We start from the raw sequence: 22620 nt of genomic DNA on the forward strand, positions 1-22620 counted from the left end.
CAAACTATCACTAATGTTCGACAGCTTGCATATTGCATATTTATTGCATAATAAAACTATTATTTTGCCAGCAAACAAGTAAGTATCATTAGAAGCTAATTATCCTTAGATAAACTACTGTGTTGTGCAATTACAATCAGTAGCTGGGTTTGATAGCAAGCTGTTTAGCCTAAACTATTTTACTGTGCAATTAAACCTAGCCAAGTTCACTAGCAGGATCAATAATGTAACCTATTTGAAATTACTGGAAGTTTAGCTAGTGTTGCTTCTGTATAACTGAAAGCAGTATTCTAATCTAGACGTTGAGCCAAAGTAGCCAAATGAAAGGCTTGCGATGGTGTCATGTGATCAAGTTTGCACATGGCTGATCAAATTTTATTTCAGCTCCACCCTTGTTGACCCAGGGACACCTTTCGAGAGGCAAAAACGAAGACGAGCCTCAGCTTTCTAATCTGTTCATACTCCTGTTCCGCCAAAATCTAGAGGCGACCGTAACTTTTCACTGAGCATCACAGCGTGTTCACATTGCAGTAAGACATCATTTAAGTCTTTATAATGTATAGTCTACAGTATAGTTGTAGGAAAAAGAAATCTTTGTGGAGGTGAACACATCATAATTACAGCACTTTTACAGCATTAGTGACTTAAATATAGACCAGTGTGACGAATTATGGCTGAATAAGAAGCACGGCAGCCTGAAACATAAACACAAACACTGTTTTCTGAGTATTAAAGAGTATTATGAGCTCTATGCCAGCTGCGGGATCTAATTGGTAGGTGGAGAAGGTGAACAGGAAAGAAGGGATTTCCCAGACACATCCTCCACTCAGCACACCCTTTCTCTCTATTTACTGGAGCTCTGTTTCTTTCCTGAGATTCAGGATTTATGGAAAACAGACTCCTTCTGTGAAAAAGAACGAAGGAGTTGATATTCTTGTAATTAATAAGCTATAATTTTATAGGGCAGTGTTTGAAGTATACTGAAATCATTATCCAACATTGGCCTGACTCTAAGCCTATTATTAGTTATGAATCTTATGTATTATGATTAGTGAATTCTAGTGATTGTGATTTAAAAGAAAGCAGGTTAGTATGCTAATATTTACAAAGTGTTTTATAATCATATTCAGACAAATATTCTGGATTAGAGTGACTACATGTATTTTGTCCAAACAATGTTAAACCAGGTGGGATTTATAAAAATCCCCAGACGCTTTAGTATTGCACTTTGTTCATTATTAAGGATGAACAAAATACATTTGTAGGCTGGGCCCATGTACTGCTGGTAGACTATTTAAACAAACATCACTAAGTTTCACGTTCCACACCCATGTTGAATGTACCTTTTTTTTGTTTTTATTTTTCAATTAGTAATTTGTATTTGAGTTGGCCCTGTGCTCAGTGTAATAAGGACGGTGCTCATCTCTCTCCTCTCAGTCAGAACAACACTAGCTTACAGGGATTTCTGTTAGATCAAGTATACAGAATATGACAGAATACTATTTGAGCATGTCCAGGATGCCAGTGATGTTTCACAAAATAGAACATGTTAGCCTTTGTCTTCTCAAGTTGGTCCCAGGTTGGTAGCTGCTCAGCAATAGGGTTGAACTGGCTAATTGGATGGGAATTGGCACATACTTAAACTGGGGGAAAAAATCCACAATGCTATCATTGTCTAGGCAGCTTAATCAGGCCACACTTGATCATTGTAAACCAGTATTTATGACTTTAAACCAGTAGTTATAACTTTAAACCAATAGTTATGACTTTAAACCAGTAGTTATAACTTTAAACCAATAGTTTTAACTTTAAACCAGTAGTTATGACTTTAAACCAGTAGTTATGACTTTAAACCAGTAGTTATGACTTTAAACCAGTAGTTATGACCTTCTGTCACCAATAGTTATGACTTTAAACCAGTAGATATGATTTTACACCAATAGGTATGACTTCAAACCAGTAGTTGTGATGTTAAATCAGAGGCTGTAACTTTAAACCAGTAGTTATGACTTTCTGTCACCAGTAGTTATTACTTTAAACCAGTAGTTATGACTATAAAGCAGTAGTTATGACTATAAAGCAGTAGTTATGACTTTCTGTCACCAGTAGTTATGACTTTAAACCAATAGTTATGACTATAAAGCAGTAGTTATGACTTTAAACCAATAGTTTTCACTTTACAGCGGTAGTTATGACTTTCTGTCACTAGTAGTTATGACTTTAAACCAATAGATATGATTTTAAACCAATAGGTATGACTTCAAACCAGTAGTTATGACTTCAAACCAGTAGTTATGACTTTAAATCAGAGGCTGTAACTTTAAACCAGACCAGTAGTTATGACTTTCTGTCACCAGTAGTTATGACTTTAAACCAATAGTTATGACTTTCTGTCACAAATAGTTATGACTTTCTGTCACAAATAGTTATGACTTTAAACCAATCGATATGACTTTAAACCAATAGCGATGACTTTAAATCAGAGGTTGTGACTTTAAATCAGTAGTTATGACTTACGGACCACATCATACGTTTCCTAATGTTGAACAGAATGGATCCCCTTTGGCCAGATTTTGAAGATAACTGGGGGACTCCAGCTGCAACGAGGACCTCACAATTCAATGACGGTCATAATACTTTGGCATCTGCTCTGATTCAGTTTAGTTTGCCACACTGATCTGTATCAGTTTGTGCTTTGTGTTGGTGTTGTATGGTGTGTGAATAGAGCCTAATCAGCGACAACTCACTATTATACGACTGTAAAGAATAGACTCAGAATAGAATAGATGGAGAAGGAGAAATGTGTGTAGCCTAGGGTGGACTATAACCATTAAAGCAGTAGTTCTTGTTTCATGTCAGAGCATTTCAGATTGACAGCAAGCAGTGTCAGTGTACCAGTGGGCCTTCTATAATCAACATCGTTGTATCAAATGATGTGAAGTCATTGATTGCCTTGACAAAAGTGCCTCTCACATGAATAACCACTTCCAATAGGTCTGTAAGTGTCTGTACTATCCATGCAACTGAAGGAAGTGAGCTGATAGCAGTACATATGGAGCTGAAATAGAGATTACACACTCCGGATGGAACAGTGACAGGAACGAGGTGGAGGAACGTTCTGGAAGATAACTGTTGGAGAGCAGGAAACAGATGTGACCCACCCACCTGTCAGGCAACCCTCCACCCTGCTCTCACACAAACACATATATACAGGCACAAACACACAGTGTGCAAAGGCAGGAAAGCGTGTCACACCATTGTTTCTGCAGTTTCCGTCTGTTGGCGTCATATGACTTTTTCTGCTTATTGCTCATGTGAAAGTAGGAAAAGTGCACCGTTTCTCTAAGCTGCTGGGTAAATATAGCTGCACTTGCACTTCAGAGTCATTAGGACCTATACCACTTTGACTTTTCATTTTTATTGAATAGAATGTATGTAGCCTTTTATTTTGCATTTTTGCATAGCTAGTCCACCTACCAGCATGTTTGTGGGAGAATCCAGAGGAAACCTGACATAGGGAAAACATGTGAAACTCCACATAGTGGAGTAGAAGACAGTACTTAGTAGCCAGTAGACATTAGTAGCCAATAGCCAGAGTATGGAAAACAAGAAGTAAACAAGAAGCAACAAAATTGTTGTTCATTATCTACTGTACGTAAATGCTAAATAGCCAGCCACTTACTTTCTGTTCTCACTTAGAACATCATTTTGGGTTGCAGTGTGTGTGTGTGTGTATGTGTGTGTGTGTGTGTGGGCGTGTTATTCCCATAATGAAGAAACCCATACCGGATCCTTCAGACATCAGACAATAACTGACCAGTCTACAATCAGCTGTCTCTCTATCTCACCCAGAACAACCTCCAAGATTCTAACATGTCTGGCTACAAAGTGGCACATTCTATAGAAACTGCCCTTGTGGTCATCACTGTGAAACTCCATGTCGCTAGATCAGCCAAACTTTCATCAATCCTCATCCTCCTTGACCTTTCAGCACTATTTCACACAGTCAACCACAAGACTCTCTTGTTCATCCTGGACTTATATCTGACCAGTCTTAGTGCATGGTCCTCTTCTTTTCTCCCACAGATGACACTCAACTTATCCTCACCTGTCCTCCCTCAGACACTCACGTTTCTGCTTGAATCTCAGCATGTCTGGCAGCTCATCAGCGGAAACATAATCCTAGCAAAACTGAGCTGCTGTACATCCCTGGAGATGCATCCTCATGTCTTGTGATCTCCCTGGACAACTCTCAGACCTCACCATCCGTCACTGCATGCAATCTTGGGGTAATCATGGACAATCAACTCTCCTTCTTTTCTCACATTGCTAAACTGACACGCTCATGCCTATTTCTCTTTTAAATCAGAAGGATTTGTCCATTTCTATCCGCAGAGACCACTCAGTTGCTTGTTCAGTTCTTTGTCATTTCAAGATTAGACTAGTGTAATCTCACTCCTAGTAGGTCTGCCTCTGCATGCCATTCGACTTCTGCAACTGATCCAGAATGCAGTTGCACGATTTGTTTTCAACCTTCCCAAGTTCTCCTACACTACCCCATTGCTCCACTCCCTCCACTGTCTTCCTGTAGTTGCCCCCATCGGATTTAAAACAGTGATGTTTGCTAACAAAGCTAAAAACGGACCAGCACCCTCCTACCTTAAAGGCCTTATCATACCCTGCACTGCACCATGATCCTGTAGCACTGCTCGAATGGACGTACCATCTCTCAGGGTACAAAGAAGGCATGCGTCAAGACTCTTCACTGTTCTGGCGCCTAGTTGATGGAAGGAACTTCTCCTAGATGTCCGAACAGCTGATTGACTATCGGTTTTTAAATGACAACAAAACACCTGCCTTTTCATAAAGAACTTAAATTAGCACGTTGTTATTAGTGCTAATCACCTCCCCAACATGGTTTTTAGACTGTTAGTACTCTTAGTCCCTGACCTAGTGAACCAATATGAGGGTGTATTTATTGACAGAGACTTCAAAGCACTTTTGTAAAAAAAAAAGAAAAAAAACAAGCACAAATGTGTGTGTGTGTGTGTGAGAGAGAGAGAGAGAGAGAGAGAGAGAGAGAGATGTTCCACAAACAGTGAGTACAGACAGACAGAGCAGAATGTTTGATCTCTTTTCTGTCTTTTGACAGTGTGTTGAGAGACACATTCTCAGATCTACACATCTGTCATTTCGCTCACTCAGACATTGATAAACCTTTCAGAGCTGAGTCTTATGAAAATTAGTTACTATCATTTTGTTCTGTTTTAATTTTTTTTGTTACTAAAGCTGAAGTGATAGTACATTTCCAACCAGAAATTTGAATAGTGATGATGAAATCATGTAACTATAAACTCGTTCGTTTTCCCGAACTAACGATCAGCTAAATTACAGCAATTTAATCTGTGTACGTGTCAGGATGCAGCATTGTACAAATGTAAAAATCTAATTATTAAATAAATAAATATTCCATTTCAAATTGAATCCAGCTTTAAAGCATTACATACAATTTGAAATTCCGGTATAACAATTTAAGCTGATTTTATGCAACTTCAAATCTAGATCTATGACTTTTTTTTTAAATAAAGAGAGAAATGAATAGACAGAAAAATGACAATAATAGCAGCACAGATACCATTTGAAAAGTATCTTGATGAAACAAAAGTGTGAATAAAGGACTGTCTGTAAATCTGGAACCAAAAGGTGGCCATCTCATTCTCCCCATGATTTATGTACGCTTTCATCACCTAAATGATGTGACGTCAAGTGAATTTTTTTATACTGTATGAATCAGATATTGTTCTGGAAGGACCATACACAATACACAGTAGATAGGATCACATAAAGCTGAGATGGTTTACAATATAGTACATAGTAAATGCACAGGACAACAAGAGCGTCATTGGGTTCAACTTGGTGCCATAATGTACAAAAGTCCAGCTGAAATGTGCAGCGCTTCTCCAAGTAAGTGCCCTTAATAGAGGGAAGAGCGACCCCAATTATGTTCTATGCTGTAGGGGCTTTTGTTCCAAGATGTTGCATTTTCCCTACCAGACAGTCTCTGTAAAATGTAGTGTTATTTTAGAGGAGACGTTTGATTTCCTGAGTCTCTGCAGGAAATTATGCTGCTGGTATCTTATGGAAAGGCAAATGGTCTTGAAGGTCCAGGTGACATCCTCTGCATTGTGTGCACCAAGAAACAAGCCCCTCCTGAAGACACCACTCATCTCTTATTGTTGTAACTATGTACAGATGGGGTCAAAAGAAAAAAAAGCTGATTCACTTTAATAGGAAAGAAGACGTGACTGCAAAAGAAAAAAACTATTTGCTTCCAGTAGCGGGTAATAGACAAATGTCTGTATTGCATGGTATATTGTGGTAAAAATAAATAAATAAAAATAAGAGAAACTGACGTGATAAATTGTCAAAAAACACAATCAAATGTAATAATGTATGTATCTAGAAACTAATATCCAGTTTCAACTTGAAGACAAGTAGTGCAAGTAGTCCATTGGTGGAGAAAGCAGGTTTATTACACACTTTGCACCGCTCAATAATTACACACTTGAATATTTACAGTAATAACATGTTTCATGGTGGAACAGTTAAAACAGATGAAGTCATGTATCTCAAGTATACACAATCTGCTCAAGTACAATTATTAGATACATTTTTCACAGTCCTGTGGTATGAAGAGTCTGTCTGTACTCGATGAGGTTTTGTCTGATACCCTGTCAAGTTATTTTAGCCACCTGACTGGCCTTATCAGTGAAGATAATGAACATTTATTGAAATCCTGTCAGGTTAGCTTACTTTAACTAGCTAGCTAGTGGTAGCAGTGAATATTATTACCTTATATGGATATGACTTCTCATGGAAATCCTGTCAGGTTAGCTTACTTTAACTAGCTAGCTAGTGGTAGCAGTGAATATTATTACCTTATGTGGATATGACTTCTCATGGAAATCCTGTCAGGTTAGCATAGCCTACATTAACTAGCTAGCTAGTCGTACCAGTGAATATTATTAATATCTGTGGATATGATTTCCCATGGAAGTCCTGTCAGGTTAGCATACTTTAACTAGCTAGTTAATGGTATCAGTGAATAATATTAACGTCTGTGAATGTTTCTTCTCAGGGAAATTCTGTCAGGTTACCATACTTTAACTAGCTAGTTAGTGGTAATGGTGAAAGTTGTGGATATGACTTCTCATGGAAATCCTTTTTAGGTTAGTTAAATGGCCAGCAGTGAAATTTGTGACAGGTTAACTAGCTGGCTAACAACATCTGTGGAAATTCATGTACATATGTATATGAATATCTACAGCTCCCTTCCTGCTTAAAGACTTTCATTTTCATATACGGACTCTCATTTATGCTCTAGTTTCATTACATGGATTCATTGATATTTCCATGTAAAAACTCAGACCTTCCTTCTGTGCTGCTGCAGACAGACCTTAATCCCTATGTTTGCTTTACTCTGGATTCCTCCAGAATAGCGGCCAAAGTATTTTTTTTTCTGTTTTATGTCAGGTGCTGATTTCTTTCTGGCTGTCTATCAAGACTGAAATTTCTGGCATACCGAGGATACAATGATATTTAAAATGGTCCTTTATTTATTTTTGTTTGCTATACATTCATTAGCATGATTCATGAATCAGTCAGAACGAATGATTCTGAATGCATCCATGTTAGTTGCCTGTTCTTGACTGAATAATAGAGATACAGTAGATTTCATTTGAAATTGCTTATCGTGGGAATGCTGATTAGAAATTCACACGCAAAAGCCCAGGCTCAGATTATATCAGTGGTATTGTACTGAACAGCTGTTCAGCTGATGTTTTCACTTCTGATTCTGAGTATGATTTGGACCAACATATTGTACAGCTTTTCCTAAAATTCCTAAACCCTCTAAAGCAAATGGCCCAGTTCCACTCACCACCTTAGTCAGGAAATGTAGTAAAATGTTTGTCATTGATTAAATAAGGAAATAATGCAGAGTGGCGCCAATAATAATAATAATAATAATAATAATAATAATAATAGACATTATTATTGGTTCCACAGCAGCAAATAAATAGCTTATGTGTATGATGTTCTACAGTGTTTTAGAGAGTGTGTCTTAACTTTCTTTACACCACATCACAGTTGTATTCTAAAATCTGATTGGTCAGAAGGTGTTGATTAGTTTTTTTGATAACAGCACCTATGGTAGTAGTACCAGCTAGATCAAACGACAGGTTTGCGTTAATGGTTTGCAACACTCGTTCTAATATGTTATTACATCTATAGTAACAGCTAATACACAGGAACTTGTATGACAGACTGTTATAACAGAAGTGACACATTCCACAACATTACGTTATGTTAAATGGATAGAAAGTATCGGTGACATTTTTTAATAAATAAAACATTTGACTGTTGACAGTTTGTGGTATAAGAGGAATAAAACACTTCAGGACATGCTGTTATAAAAAGAATAATGAAATTCAGGGTGGTAATCCTGTTGTGTCATACCAACAGCATGACATTGTGGTTTATTTCTTACATATTGTTTCTTGATATGGTAATACAACACACCGAGTTAACACATTGCATTTTTGCAACATTTTCCCAACATTCTTTTAAGTTTAAGATCCAAAGTCCATCACTGAAGGAGAGGAATATTTCTTTTAAAATCATGTGATTTCAGTTGGTTGATTTTTAAAATTTTTTTTAGGTTGAAGGTCATGTGAATGACCTGCTGCTGACTCTGCTGTCTCACTGCATTATTAACCGGCCACTATGTTTGCTTTATTCTGCTAATGTGCACTTGAGTGCTCAAAGGAATTTCATGAAAGAAAGGATTCAGAAACTGATAAGTCTGGTATGCGATAGTGAGAAGATTATTATGCAATTATTCGTCACAATATGTTTGATCTTATTGTAAGAATGGATCAATTTTTTTGTTACAGAACTACGGGGTTGAGACTGAAAATCTGAAGACTCTGGTTGGCCGGATGAGAGCAGCTTCTAATAACCTGCACAACTGTGCTTCAGAGAGGAGGAGAAGCCCGTCGCATGACAGCAGCACTTCAAACAAACCACCCAACGAGTTCCTGACAGCAGTGGTGGAGCTTATCGGAGCAGCCAAGGGCATGCTGGCCTGGCTGGACAGGTACATGAGAAATACATGCTGATATTCAGACTCACATTGTCTGATTGTGTGAATGCACAAGATTGATTTGTAGCTCTAAAGATGCAGATAATTAGAGTCTTTTATCACCAAAAAGAAAATGTTGAAAGAAGAACAAAGAGCACTGAACTGACCGATTTGAATTGACAGATGCAAAGGCCACAGCTACTTAACTGTGACTGACGTAACTGATAGACGTTGACACCACGTCTCCTTTACTAAGCCGAACAAGTATTTACTAATATTGATAGGAACAGAGGCCATGCCACGTTCACTGAGACTGACAGGGACAGAGGTCACACCTCCTTTACAGTGACATTGGGCAAGGCTCCCTGATTAGATTGATAGGCACAGAGGCCATGCCTACGGGTGTTCCTCCTTGGTACGGATTAGACCTTATCTGTTCTCTCCTCTGTCAGGACACCTCTGAGAGGCATCAGTGACTTCACCTCCATCAAGAACAGGATCATCCAGCTGTGTTTGGAACTCACCACCACTGTGCAGAAGGTCTGCAGCCTGCACTCTGTCTATACACACTGTATAAAGTACATGAAGACATCTCAGATAGTCTTTAACATTACAACCTCACAAGATAAAATATACTAAATGCACCATATGGCCAAAAGTATGTGGACACCTGACCATCACACCCATGTGGACCCTTCCCCAAACAGTTGCAACAATGTTGGAATCACACACTTATATAGGACAGTAGTTACTAATCCTGTTCCTTGGAGATCTACCTTGCTAAAGCTCTAACCCTAATCATGCCCACCTGACCATATAATTATTGCCTTAAGAAGTTCTTGTTCAACTGCAGGAAGGTAGAGCCCAAGGAAGAGGTTTGGTCACCACTGATATAGAATCTCGTTACAGTTTCCCCTCACTGGAACTAAGAGGCCCAAACCTATTCCAGCATGTCACCTGTGTACACAGTGAGGTCCATAAAGACATGGTTTGCCAGGTTGGAGTGGAAGAACTCGAGTGTCCTGCACAGAGCCCACAGAACACCTTTGGGATGAACTGGAACACCAACTGCACTTCAGGCCTCCTCGTCGAACATCAGTGCCTGACCTCACTAATGCTGGGGCAAATCTCCACAGCCACGCTACAAAATCTAGTGGAAAGGCTTCCCAGAAGAGTGGAGCTTATTGTAACAGCAGGTGGAATAAACCTGGAATGGGATGTTTAAAAAGCACATATGGGTGAGATGGTCAGGTGTTCATATACTTTTTGGCCACGTGGTGTATATGCAATAAGATTTTTAACACAGGTTTGCCTACTTTTACTTTTAGAGCGCAAACACACAATGTGGAAAGAAGGTTAAGAGCATTACTCTGAACAAGTCAGTTATATAAAAGAAATGTAGAAGTTTCCCTAACAAAACATTGTTGCGTTGAGTAATCCTGTTTGAAAATTGGGAAGGTATAAGCAATAATGATGTACCGAGCATTGTGATATTGCATTAACCCATACTATGCATCCTACTGAATATTCATATCATTTCATCGCTCTAAACTCTCTAAGCATGGCAACTAACCTGGACTGCTGTTTTCCAAACAATGCATGCTGATATCTCATATAAATAACATATTTATAACATTGCCAGTTGGATACCAGAGTCTCAATATTAGGATGCATATCATATATTGTAAAGATTTAAAGGTGCATTAGGGAAGATTAGCCTTTTTTTGTCTATAAAATGACTGACAGGAGGTGCATCCAAACACAAACAAGCCTTCTGGCCTGGAGATCAGTCTTCCAAACAGGTTTTCTCAGCGACCTAATAAATTTTTTGCTAAAAAAAAATAAAGTATTTGCCCCATCCTGATTTCTTCAGTTTTGGTGTATATCTCATACTAAATATTTTTAGATCTTCAAACGAAATGCAACATCAAACAAAGGCAACCTGAGTAAACACACAATACAGTTTTGATTTTTGATTTTTTTTTATTGAAGAAAAAAAAAGTTAGCTAACAACTATCACCCATGTGAAAAACTCATTTCCCCCTTAAACTTAAAATGTGGTTATGCCACCTTTAGCAGCAATAATAAACACTTCTGATAACTGGAGATCAGAATTTCAGAGTTCTCTGGTGGAATTATGGCCCACTCTTCTTTGCAGAACTGCTTTAGTTCAGACACACTGGAGGGTTTTCGAGCGTGAGCTGCCTGTTTAAGATCCTGCCACAGCATCTCAATTGGTTCAAGTCAGGACTTTGACTAGGCCACTCCAATATTTTAATTTAGCTTTTTTTTGAGTCATTCAGAGGTGGACTTACTCCTATGCTTTGGATCATTGTCTTGCTGCATATTCCAGTTGCGCTTGAGTTTCAAATTACAGACTGAAGACCGGACATTCTCCTTTACGATTTTCTGGTAGAGAGCAGAATTCATGTTAAGCTCAATTCTTGCAAGTTACCCAGGCCCTGAATCAGCAAAGCATCCCCACACCATCACACTACCTCCACCATGCTTGACCATAATATGATGTTCTTTTTGTGGTATTCTGTGTTTGGTTTACGCCAGATGTAACGAGACCCCTGTCTTCCAAAGAGTTCCACTTTCAACTCATCAATCCACAGAACATTCTCCCGAAAGATTTGAGGATCATCAAGGTGTGTTTTGGCAAACTTCAGACAAGCCTTAATGTTCTTCTGGGTTAGCGGTGGTTTTCACCTCGCCACTGTTCCATGGATGCCATTTTTTCCCAGTGTCTTTGTGATAGTGAACAGTGACCTTTATTGATGCAAGAGAGGCCTGTAGGTTCTCTGATGTTGTCCTTGGCTCTTTTGTGACTTCCTGGATGAGTCGTTGCTGTGCTCTTGGAGGAATTTTGGAAGGTCGGTCACTTCTGGGACGGTTCACTACTGTGCTAAGTTTTTCCATTTGAAGATAATGGCTCTCACTGTGGTTCTATGGAGTCAAAGAGCTTTCACAATAGCTTTGTAACCCTTCCCAGACTGATGTATTTCATTCACCTTCTTCCTCATCATTTCTGGAATTTCTTTCAACTCTGGCATAGTGTGTTCCTGGGTAAGACCTTTTTTGCTTCAATAAATAACATTATCATTTAAAAACTGCATTTTGTGTTTACTCAGGTTGGATTTGTTTGAGCTTAGATTTTGTTTTTTACTTCTGAAACAATTTAGTATGAGATACACAAAAACTGCCTTCAGGTTATTTGTACAAGTAAGGAATAAAAGAAGATGGACTATTGCACCTTTAAATGCGCATGAGAGATTCCGGTGTCCATTTGTTTGCTTTTGATAATTTGTTCATGTGTTTATCATTCCTCATGTCCCTCCTGTGGGACCTATGCAGTGACGTGGAGGCTCATTAGAGATTCTGTCTTTAATTCTAGGACTGTGCTGTGTATGAAATGGAGGAGAAGATACTGGAAGTGGTAAGTGGAACAGCTCTTCCTTATTAAAGGGATACTCCAGTGTTTTTCAGCCTAATCTCTCAACACATCCGTAGTGTATACTATATAAGTCATTGCCGATCCCATATTAAAAGAATCATCCTCCGTTCTCGAAAAGGTGAAGCTGAACACGAAGGTGTGTCCGGCTGTATTGTTTAATCAGCATAGAAGTAGGATGTTTTCCTCACGCCTGTGCCTGGGTATCCTGTGTTACATAACTGATGTCTGATGTCCCTCACGTCCTCGATGGACACAACTCTCGATTCAGATTTAGTTCAACTTTCCCACCATAGATAACCTTTGAACGCACCCGACATTCCAGAGATTCCAGGTGCACATTATTTTTTTACACGTCTGACTGATTGTGCATGTTTAAATAGATCCAGAAAGGCGGAGAATTGCAGACTATTGTTCAAACGAACCCTAGCTGCAGTGTCCCATGGAGCCAAACAAAGCAATGTCAGCTTCCCTTAACAATGTGTCTCAACAGTGGCTCGTGACCATAGATTTTGGTGGGGCAGGAGAACATTACGAATGACATAGCCTCAAACAAAATTAAGTTGCACACTTGGCTTAAGCTATAGGCTTCTGTCTCATGAATTTGTAGAGTAACCCCATAACAGACAAAGTTGACAACGTATAGTTATTCAGCATACAGTCTAGCAGCTTGTTTTGAGTGGTTTTAAATGTACCTTTGTTCAGTTGTGTTCAATACAGCAGGTCTTTTTTTCTGTTGCTAACAAGTCTCACACAGAAGAGCTAATATCATTAACCAGAGTTGGCAGGTCAGCCTGAATGTAGACTAAAAAAAATTCAGGCATTGGAAAAGGGAGAGACGTTCTGACAAACTGTTTACCCTTACAGTTTTTGTGTTAAATTTGTTAAATTTATTACATTTAAATGTTTTAAATTGAATTCTGATCATTTGCTATAAAACAAGATATCGGTGGCTGCGGAGTATTTTCAAATACTCTATTTTCAAATATACTTCTAATCCAATCTAGCAACACTTAACTGTCCTGTCCTCTGCTCCTCCCCCAAGCAAGGGGCAGCGTGATTCCTGTCCCAGTGGTCCTCTATTAGCGTTTCTGACCAAGCCTCAACTGATGTGTCTCTGCTGTAGAGGTTTTTATAGCAGATTTAGAGCAGAAAAACAAGTCACATACTTGTGTACTATTTAAATGATTTTTGATTGGCTAATGCTTTCAAAACAAGAAATACGAACAAATATAAATAGTAAAATGAACTAAATAATGGCGTGTGTTTTTCAGTATATTTCTCCATTTTCCTGGTTTATAATAAAGATGGCTGTTCCTCTCAGGCTCGTGTTTTAACTGAAGTCTGTGAGGCGACCAGGAGGACGACCTTTGACCCCTTGAAGAGCCGCACTACCTGTTTGGAGGAGGTCCACATCACTGATGTCAAACCAGAAGAGGGGTTGGTAAGTGGCTCCTGACGCAACACACACATTCGACGCATTACGGTTATTCCAGAGAGCATTGTTCTAATTGCAACAGCAGTTTAACTGATTTATCGTGTGCTTTTTTCATAGGGGATGTACATCAAATCCACATACGATGGGTTGCATGTGATCACTGGAACCACCGAAAATGTGAGTGAAACTGTACCATCTCAGATCAGATCAGAGTTTCCTCCCAGCTGTGACTTGTTCTGTTGTCATCCAGCTGCAGGTGAATCTTAACACAAGCCTCGTTCTCTCTGTGCAGTCTCCAGCAGACAGAACTCAACGCATCCACGCCGGTGACGAGGTGGTGCGGGTCAACCAGCAGACGGTGGTCAGTCACTCAAAAGTTCTCACGCTGATAAACAAAAAGGGGGTCCAAGAAAGAAAATGTGCAGAGCTCGGAACTGATAAGATAATTTTGTGAAATTTCTGTTTTATCACTATTGGTTTATCACAGTGCAGTTAAACGAACAGTTTGGCTAAAAATAACGTATACAGTTTTCCTCGTTACCCCAAATTAAGCAGATTTTTGGTATCCCAGCGCATCATTTTTTTTTCAGTGGAGTTACAAGGTTAAAGTAGCTAACAAGTAATGGAATCTTATAGGTCAATCTAAATCATCACACACTACCGTTCAAAAGTTTGGAGACACTCGACTGAAATGTTTGTCATGATCTTAAAAAGCTTTTGATCTGAAGGTGTGTGATTAAATGTGTGAAATCGGTGTTGTAGACAAATTATAATCGTGCCAACATATTCATTTCTTTCATTAGAAAACGAACATTTTATTTACAAAAAAATTATTATTTAAATGGACGACTCGGAGCGAAATATTCCGAAAAGCAGCGAGTTTCCGAAAGAGTCCAGCGTCGGTGTGAACTCCTTTAATCCGGTATAAAAAGCATCTCAGGGAAATTCCTCAAGAAATCGGGTGAGAAAACGCCAAGAATACATTTCTGGAAATTCTAGGCAAAAAGGGCGTCTACTTTGAAGATGATAAAATACTAAATTATTTTGATTTATTTAGGATTTTTTATCACAGCATAATTCCCATAGTTCCATTTGTGTTACTCCAGAGTTTTGATAACTTTATTATTATTCTAAAATTTGGGAAAAAAATTAAAATGAAGAATGAGTGTGTGTAAACTTTTGACCGGTAGTGCATATGCTGCAAAATAGTGATAGATGGTTGTGATATTTGATACTAGGGATCCACTACTCCAGTTTCCTTCCCTAGTCCAAAGACATGCGTTGTAGGATAATTTCCAAATTGTCTGTAGTGTGTGCGATTGTGCCCTGCGATGGGTTGCCACCTCATCCGTGATGTCCCCCGCCTCGTGCCCCGAGTCCACTGGGATAGGCTCCAGGCTTGCCGTGAACCTGGGTAGGATAAGCAGTACAAAAAATGGATGGATGGATGTTTCTTCAGTGTCATGCTTCCCCTAAATACATGCTAGAAAAGTTGTAACCTTTTCTTTCGAAAACATACACTTCTGCCGTCTGTCCTTTTGTGCGGGCCACCACATGGCCATCACTATTGTTTTTAGTGCTGTGATGTCACAAACTCAATAAGCAGATCTGTTTGAGCCACCGAACAGCTTCCTTTATTTGTTAGCCTCATTAGACTTGTAGCACCAAATCCTGAAGAAGCAAATCTTCTGGCACCGATTGTAGGATGTTTGCACTTCCTTTACTCTACTCTATGCTGACTTAAATATTTCGATTTGTGTTTTATGTTGATCTCTCCGATTGTGTCATTGCTGGTGGTCTGTCTGCACAATTCCAGATTCTTAGATAGGTGTTGTGGTGTGTCTCAGGTGGGCTGGCATTTGAAGAACCTCGTGTCCAAAATGAAGGAGAAGCCACACAGTGTGCTGCTCACGCTGAAGAAGAGGCCTTCAGGAACCGGCAACTTCACTCCTGCTCCACTGAAGAACCTGCGCTGGAGGCCTCCGGCTGTGCAGGTCATTATTACTGATAATAGCCGTGATAGATTAGGTTTATAGATTAGGTTTTTGTATTTCCCAGTCCAATAGACTAGTGTTATATAGAGTGTATGTGATGTTGACTAACTCAGAACAGACCTTGCACCTGAAATGTAAGCTTGCGTAATTTAGTAATACAAGGTGACACAGTGGGTAACGTCGTCAGCTCCAGGGTCCCTGGTTCAATCCTGAGCTCATGTTACAGTCTGTGTCGAGTTTCTGTGCGTGTTCTCCTCGTGCCCACGTGGGTTTCTCCAGGATCTCCGGTTTCCTCACATCTGCCAAAAACATGCCAGGAACAATAAATAAATAAATAAATAAAAAGGATGAAAAGCAATATTACACCGAGTATTCCTCTCCAATATACAGCATGTTTACAGAGAGTCTGCTGGTTTATCCTTGTAAGCTACTCCAGGTTTGTCTCCTGTGAGCATGTACTGAGTGTTATCGTTGTCTCTTGTGGGCGTGGCCTGCCCAGCTGTTTCAAGTTTCGATAACTGGCAGTAGGAAAATTATATTCAGGCTACTGTTATACATATCACTGCATTGTTTTTGTTTAAAGTATGTTTTAATACTGCAGTAAAGACAAGGAGAAAAGACAAGGGTTTTATTTGATCTGCTTTTACAAACCAAACCCCGACGAATGGGAACTTAATGTAAGAAGGAAGTTCTTGAGAAGAGTCGAGAATACAGGGAACGTCAGGCTACCATTCCGGTTGGGAAATTTAGCGTATAGTGTTGCATTATAGCATCCTAACTCATTTTCATGAAATAAAAATAATAAGTAGTTAGGAAATGAAAGTAGGAAATGAAGGTTTACTTGTGGCTTAGCTGCTTGCTAGTGCACGCACAGGTTTACGAGTCAGACTGATGCTCACATTATTCTTCAATTAAAAATGTAACTGGGAAACGGTATGTAAATGCTCTAAATAGTTGCCTTTTCCTAACAGTTGGTTTCAGATCGTGTTGTGCACTATTTCCTTAAACCATACCCCCATGTACCTCGGAAAAGGGAAGCTAAAAGGCCAGGTCACTGTGTGGTTCCTGATGTCATTGACATGCACCAGAAAAGCTTCCACAGGAACGAATACTAATTGTAAAACCCCAGATTTCCAGTTAAATACCTTGTAAGTGTTTATAGTTGGCATCTGCGGTTTACTGACGTTCTCAAACAGCACGTTGGCTATTTAGAAAATCATAAACCACAGCAGCCTCTGATGGCTCCGCCCCTTTCACTACATACTGTAAAGTAGGTTATGACAGGTACCTGGCGCTCCACATATTATTTTCTTCTGTTGTTCAATAGGTATCAATAGGAAATGATGACAAATATTATAGTATGTGATTTGATACACACATACCTGTAACATGTTTTAGGGAATTAGTGCACACTATAATTGAGTCTTTCATCCTGTCATATGTTGATATAATATACATTTTGTGTCTGTCGCTTCATTGTTTTGGTTTTGGCATGAGAACAGAAATCACCTTATCACCCAGATGGAAGCTAACGAGGGGCTTTCGTAGCGCGCTGCACAAAAAAACAGCCAGACCCTTGAACACCATGAACTCCCACACTTATGCAGTCTCTCTGCCTCACCCACGTGAATGCGCTTTCAGTAGACTCATAATGCATGTACACAATGGGAGTGTGTGTTGGAGCGATGGCGGGTTCCTTCACTTCAGGATGTGCGTTTAACCCTGATTGAGTTTCGGCTCTAAATGTCAGGAGTCTGTTGATTTTATTAAGCTCGGTTTAGTGCTCTCCATACGCACACGCTCCTCACACACCTTTATTTGAAAAGGTCAAACTTTGCACCACAACCCAGTTGTAGCACACTGAGGTGGTGTTCGAACTGAGAAACCAGCTTCTCAGAATCTCCAACCACAAACACACACACACACACACTTTCTGTATGCACAGTGACACAGAAACTCATGGATGGGATCTCCACCACTATTGTCATCTCCCAGTAAACCAATAAAACTGGGAAGGGTGTGGTTATAGGACAATAATCACACAACAAGGTGGTGTGATGTGGCCTGATGTCAAGCACGAATACCTGGTACCGTCCCAGAGTTCATTATTGTCCAACAATAGCAAGTCCCACTGGGCTTTAAGACTGTTTTATTCCTCTTATTCCACAGTTATTTGAATTAAAGAACCACACGTTGTACTCGTTATCCGTTTGCAGTTATAGTAATTTTTTAATATGAACATTTTCTAATTGTGTTGTTGATGTAGAAATGGTGTTACTACCTAAACAACTGTTGGTGATGGTGCAGTTTACACAATAATGCAAGTACATGTAAGCTTTTCGTAGAAATGTTGGACATCAAACATGTCCTGAGAGATCGACTATATTTAGGGTAAGAAGAATGCTGTGGTTTTGAACCCTTTATGGCTGAAACAGAGCAGGACGCTGATCGAATCTTTGTTTTTGCGAAATTGTGGTCTCATGCATGTTTTTCTGTTCATCGTAGAGCGATCCTCCTGGCCATGCTGCTCACTCGTCCAGTGTCGAAAGCTCTGCAAAGAAAGAGAAGCCAGCTATTCTGGACCTGTACTTACCCCCACCTCCAGCTGTGCCCTACACGCCACGGTGAGTGTCTGCTTGATGACTTGGTTATAGGAAAATAATCCATGACAGGGTGGTGTGATGCAGTCTGACATCCCAAAACGTTTTTATTCCTCTTATACCACAGCAATATACCGTTGCTAATGATATATTTTTTGATTTATTAAAGAACAACGTCATACATTTTATCCACTTCCAGTTACATGTATTGTTGTAGAATAGTAGATAGTTCTTGAATCAACATATTCTATAAATGATCATATCTTATATTACATAATATTGTATGCTAGAGTACATTATATTATAGTGTACAGTGTATAGTAAGAAGTATATACAGGAATGTATCGCTAAATCACGTTCGGGCTGTCTGTACAGGGATATGAAGGACGCCGCATGTCCACAGGTCAGAATGAGGCAAAAAGCACCTGAATCCCCTAACTCGTCCCTGGACCGAGCTTCTAGACGGCGCTCTAATCTCATAGACTACGTCAGCAAACCCAACGTCAGCATCTCTCCTCCAGAAATCGTCATCCCGCAGGCCCGACTACGCCAGCGCACGCCCTCCAGAGGTCAGAGCCACAAACACACAAACACCTGTTCAGCTTCAATAACATGTAACTAACATACCTCAGACTTTCCTCAACCGCAAACACCAGGTGCTAGGACTTTTAATTAATAATTATAAATAATAATAATAATACCAATTCAAATAAATAGGCTAAGAACCTTTATCTATTATTTATTTTATTGCTTATGTTGTCTTTTATATACTTACTTTATATTATTGATATTTTGATGAATATTGCATGTTTTTATAAACATGTGAATTCCATCATTTGTCTTGTTTTGTATTATCTCCAAAAGTAGGCTATAAGTATGTCTTTATAGACGAGAGATCTAATTAACTCTCTTTATTTGAAAGGTTTTATTTTTCTGCGTTTTCACACATACGGCAGACCTTTTCAGGTCTAACTTTTAAAAATAGAAAAATGTCAAATGTAACCTTAAATATTGTATTCTTTGTATTTCTTTTTTTGTTGTTGTTGTTGCTTGCATGGTGCTTGTTTTTAGAGCTTGAATGCAAAATATATCAATTTCACAGATAAATTTGTGTCACGTTAGCGCCACAAGGGCACAGAACTACACTTCCCGTCAACCCCTTGCACGTCACATGTCTCACTAATCACTCTCACCTGCGTCTCATTATGCATCAGCAGCACCCCTATATAAATTCTAGTTTTTCAGCATCTGGTTGTCAAGTTTCTGTTGTTGTGCGTGCCGTAGTATCGCGTACATCCTTTATGTTGTTTGATTGTTTTGTTTTTGCACTTTATTTAATAAATTTTCTGCACTTGTATACGTGACATTTTGACTTATTGCATTCTGTGTGAATTGACTCTAATTCACTTGAGCAAACACAGAAATCTGCCACAGGCATAGCTTAAATAAAACAATATCTTAACAATATCTTAATGTGCATGAAAAATGTGGGCCTGATATCAGCACAGTGATTGCATTGTGAGATTTATGTGTTTGTAACTGCACTAATCAGGGCTAATTATGGCTGTGTGTGTGTGTGTGTGTGTGTGTGTGTGCGCACGCTGCAGGGAAGCCGCGGCCCGTGTCTATGCCTGCAGACACGTGCGTGGGCCTGTCTGATTCCCCCTGGGCGTTTGGAAGGAAAGGTAAGCGCAAACAGCGAACAGAAATGCGTCCCCTCAGCGCTCTTCCACACGGAGCACAGCTGCTTCCTATTCCCTCCGTTTATTGATGTAATCATTTGGAAAACTATTTTACCCGAAGCAACATAAAAGTCAGGCCAAATCCAGTCCACGTGTACGCCTCAGCAGGTGGATTGGAGGTTATACCAGTGTTAGTTGTGATGGAAAATATTACAGTCTATGATTGCTCGAGATCTAGAAACACTTTCAAACATGCACCTTTAAAACAATGTCCAGCAATCCTGATCCAGATCCACTGGCAGTGAACGAAAGAAAAGAAACCGCTATGAGAGCATATAATACAGAAAAACGTAGGAAGTATGGGATTGTGTTTGACATGCTGCTATTTGTTTATTGTCAGTGATGCACTATGTCAGAAAAGAAAAACGGTTACGGTTAAGGAACTTGCTCAACAGTAAATAGAGTTCACAACCTTCTGGTTACTTGTGAAGAACCTTAATGGGTAACACACCCAGAAACATGATGCATTATATTTAGTGAAAGATAAGGGAATGTTATGCTAGTGCTCAGTTTTTAATGGAACAAGGCCAAGGTATATAACTGATTTATTTGATTGTTTTCCATTGACACTTAGTGGTTAGCACGCTTGCCTCGTACCTCCGGATACCCCCCAATCCCCCCCTAAGACCGTGTGTGTGGCATCTACATGTTCTCCCCATGTTTTCTCAGAGTACTCGGGTTTCCTCCTCCAGTCCAAAGACATGTGTTGTAGGTTGATTAGCATCTCTAGATTTTCCGTAGTGTGCGATTGTGCACTGCAGTTGGGCTGGCCCCGTATCCAGGATGTTCCCTGGGATAGGCTCCAGGCTCCCCACGGACCCTGTGTAAGATAAGCAGAAAATGGATGGATGGATGGACTTCTGCCTGTTAATCACGGTTCATCTCTTGGTCCTGAGTCTATTTTGTTTTGATCTTGTCTTGGATATTCAACATAAGCCTTGAACTCATATAACATTCATCTTATTTTATCTTATTATCGTTTTATCAAAAGAGAAATCGGATCTCCGGCTCTACTTACTCTATCTGCTGGTACACAACAATGTCAATGTGATTCTCTAGACTGGAAAGTCCTACATCAGCCAACCAATTAACTATGGTATTATCTAGCCAGCTAGCTAGCGATAAAAGAAAGGTAAACTTGCGTTTATCTCACCTGCTGCTTGTTTTTTTTTTTTTTTTTACCTCTTTTGAATTAATAAGTCAAAAAAGGTCATGATCTGATACTAAGATATCAGAGAGTGCAAACTCCTGTGTCATGGAGTGGCTGACACTGGAGACTCCTTCCATAAATGTTAAATTAGCATATTCTGACAGAAAACGTTATTATTGGCTTTAGATTGTGTGGTGCGTCCACCATTCATGTCCCTGTGTAAGTTACTATTGAAATGATGGTAATGTATTAGAATGAGCATATTAGTATAAACCTGTGATTTGGATTATTATTATCAGAGGTGCTGTTATAGAAAATTTATCAATACCTTCTGACCAATCAGAATTAAGATTTCGACACACGACATAAACGTTCTGCAGTAGCACTCGACTGTACTATCCTACTTGATAGTGGACTCGATATGTAATAGTCTCATCATCTGTCATTTCTGTCTCAGGTGAAGACGTGATGCGCATGTACATGAGTAATGAGCGAATTCCTCCGATCGCTGAAGAAGCCCCGTGTTTTCCCGTGCCGTACCGGCCGGCCAGTGAGAAGCAGCTCCTGCGTGGGGTTGACCACATCCGCGGCAGTCAGTGCTTCATCAATGCCGAGCTGCACAGCAGCGCCACCGTGCTGTACCGAGACACCACACGCCGCAAGAGTCGGACCACGCGCTCCTCCAAGAGGTCCTCAGAGCCTTCGTCTCTCAGCGCCTGGTTCGCTCGACTGAAGCTCTTCACACACTGATAAACGCTGTGAGGAGGAGTGTCTCATGACTTCATTCATCTACACTCAGTATTATTATTTCATAATAATGGAATGTTATATTTTTATATTTATGATTGAGTGTTAAAAGAGCGATGTGAGGAAAAAGGCAAATTCACATAATGCTTACCCTAAGCCAAGAGACGTGAATCAGCCAAATGTGGATGAACGATACATTTACAGCGATGCTTTCATTCATTCATCCTTAGTAACTGCCTGGTCAAGGATGCAATGGTTTAAACTAGGCTTCTGGTTTGTTTATATTTTGAGATATAGAGCCAACTAAATTTGTTTAAAAATGCATGGGCAGGTACAAACCCAAACGATAAGTG

At 39.6% G+C, this 22620-nt stretch overlaps 1 protein-coding gene across 1 annotated transcript in view; it reads left to right on the plus strand.

Moving 5' to 3' along the window:
- cnksr3 (cnksr family member 3) overlaps window positions 1–22620 on the plus strand; it is a 56606-nt gene that overhangs the window by 17883 nt on the left and 16103 nt on the right. Inside the window, exons 3-13 of the mRNA XM_053614907.1 lie at window positions 8955–9157; window positions 9595–9682; window positions 12540–12581; window positions 13921–14040; window positions 14152–14211; window positions 14327–14395; window positions 15882–16028; window positions 18534–18652; window positions 19004–19197; window positions 20236–20313; window positions 21978–22266. Coding sequence (XP_053470882.1) covers window positions 8955–9157; window positions 9595–9682; window positions 12540–12581; window positions 13921–14040; window positions 14152–14211; window positions 14327–14395; window positions 15882–16028; window positions 18534–18652; window positions 19004–19197; window positions 20236–20313; window positions 21978–22266 — 1409 coding nt within the window. The remainder of the gene's footprint in view (window positions 1–8954; window positions 9158–9594; window positions 9683–12539; window positions 12582–13920; window positions 14041–14151; window positions 14212–14326; window positions 14396–15881; window positions 16029–18533; window positions 18653–19003; window positions 19198–20235; window positions 20314–21977; window positions 22267–22620) is intronic.

This window comes from Ictalurus furcatus, chromosome 25 (genome assembly GCF_023375685.1).
Source record: "Ictalurus furcatus strain D&B chromosome 25, Billie_1.0, whole genome shotgun sequence".
Taxonomy (NCBI): domain Eukaryota; kingdom Metazoa; phylum Chordata; class Actinopteri; order Siluriformes; family Ictaluridae; genus Ictalurus; species Ictalurus furcatus.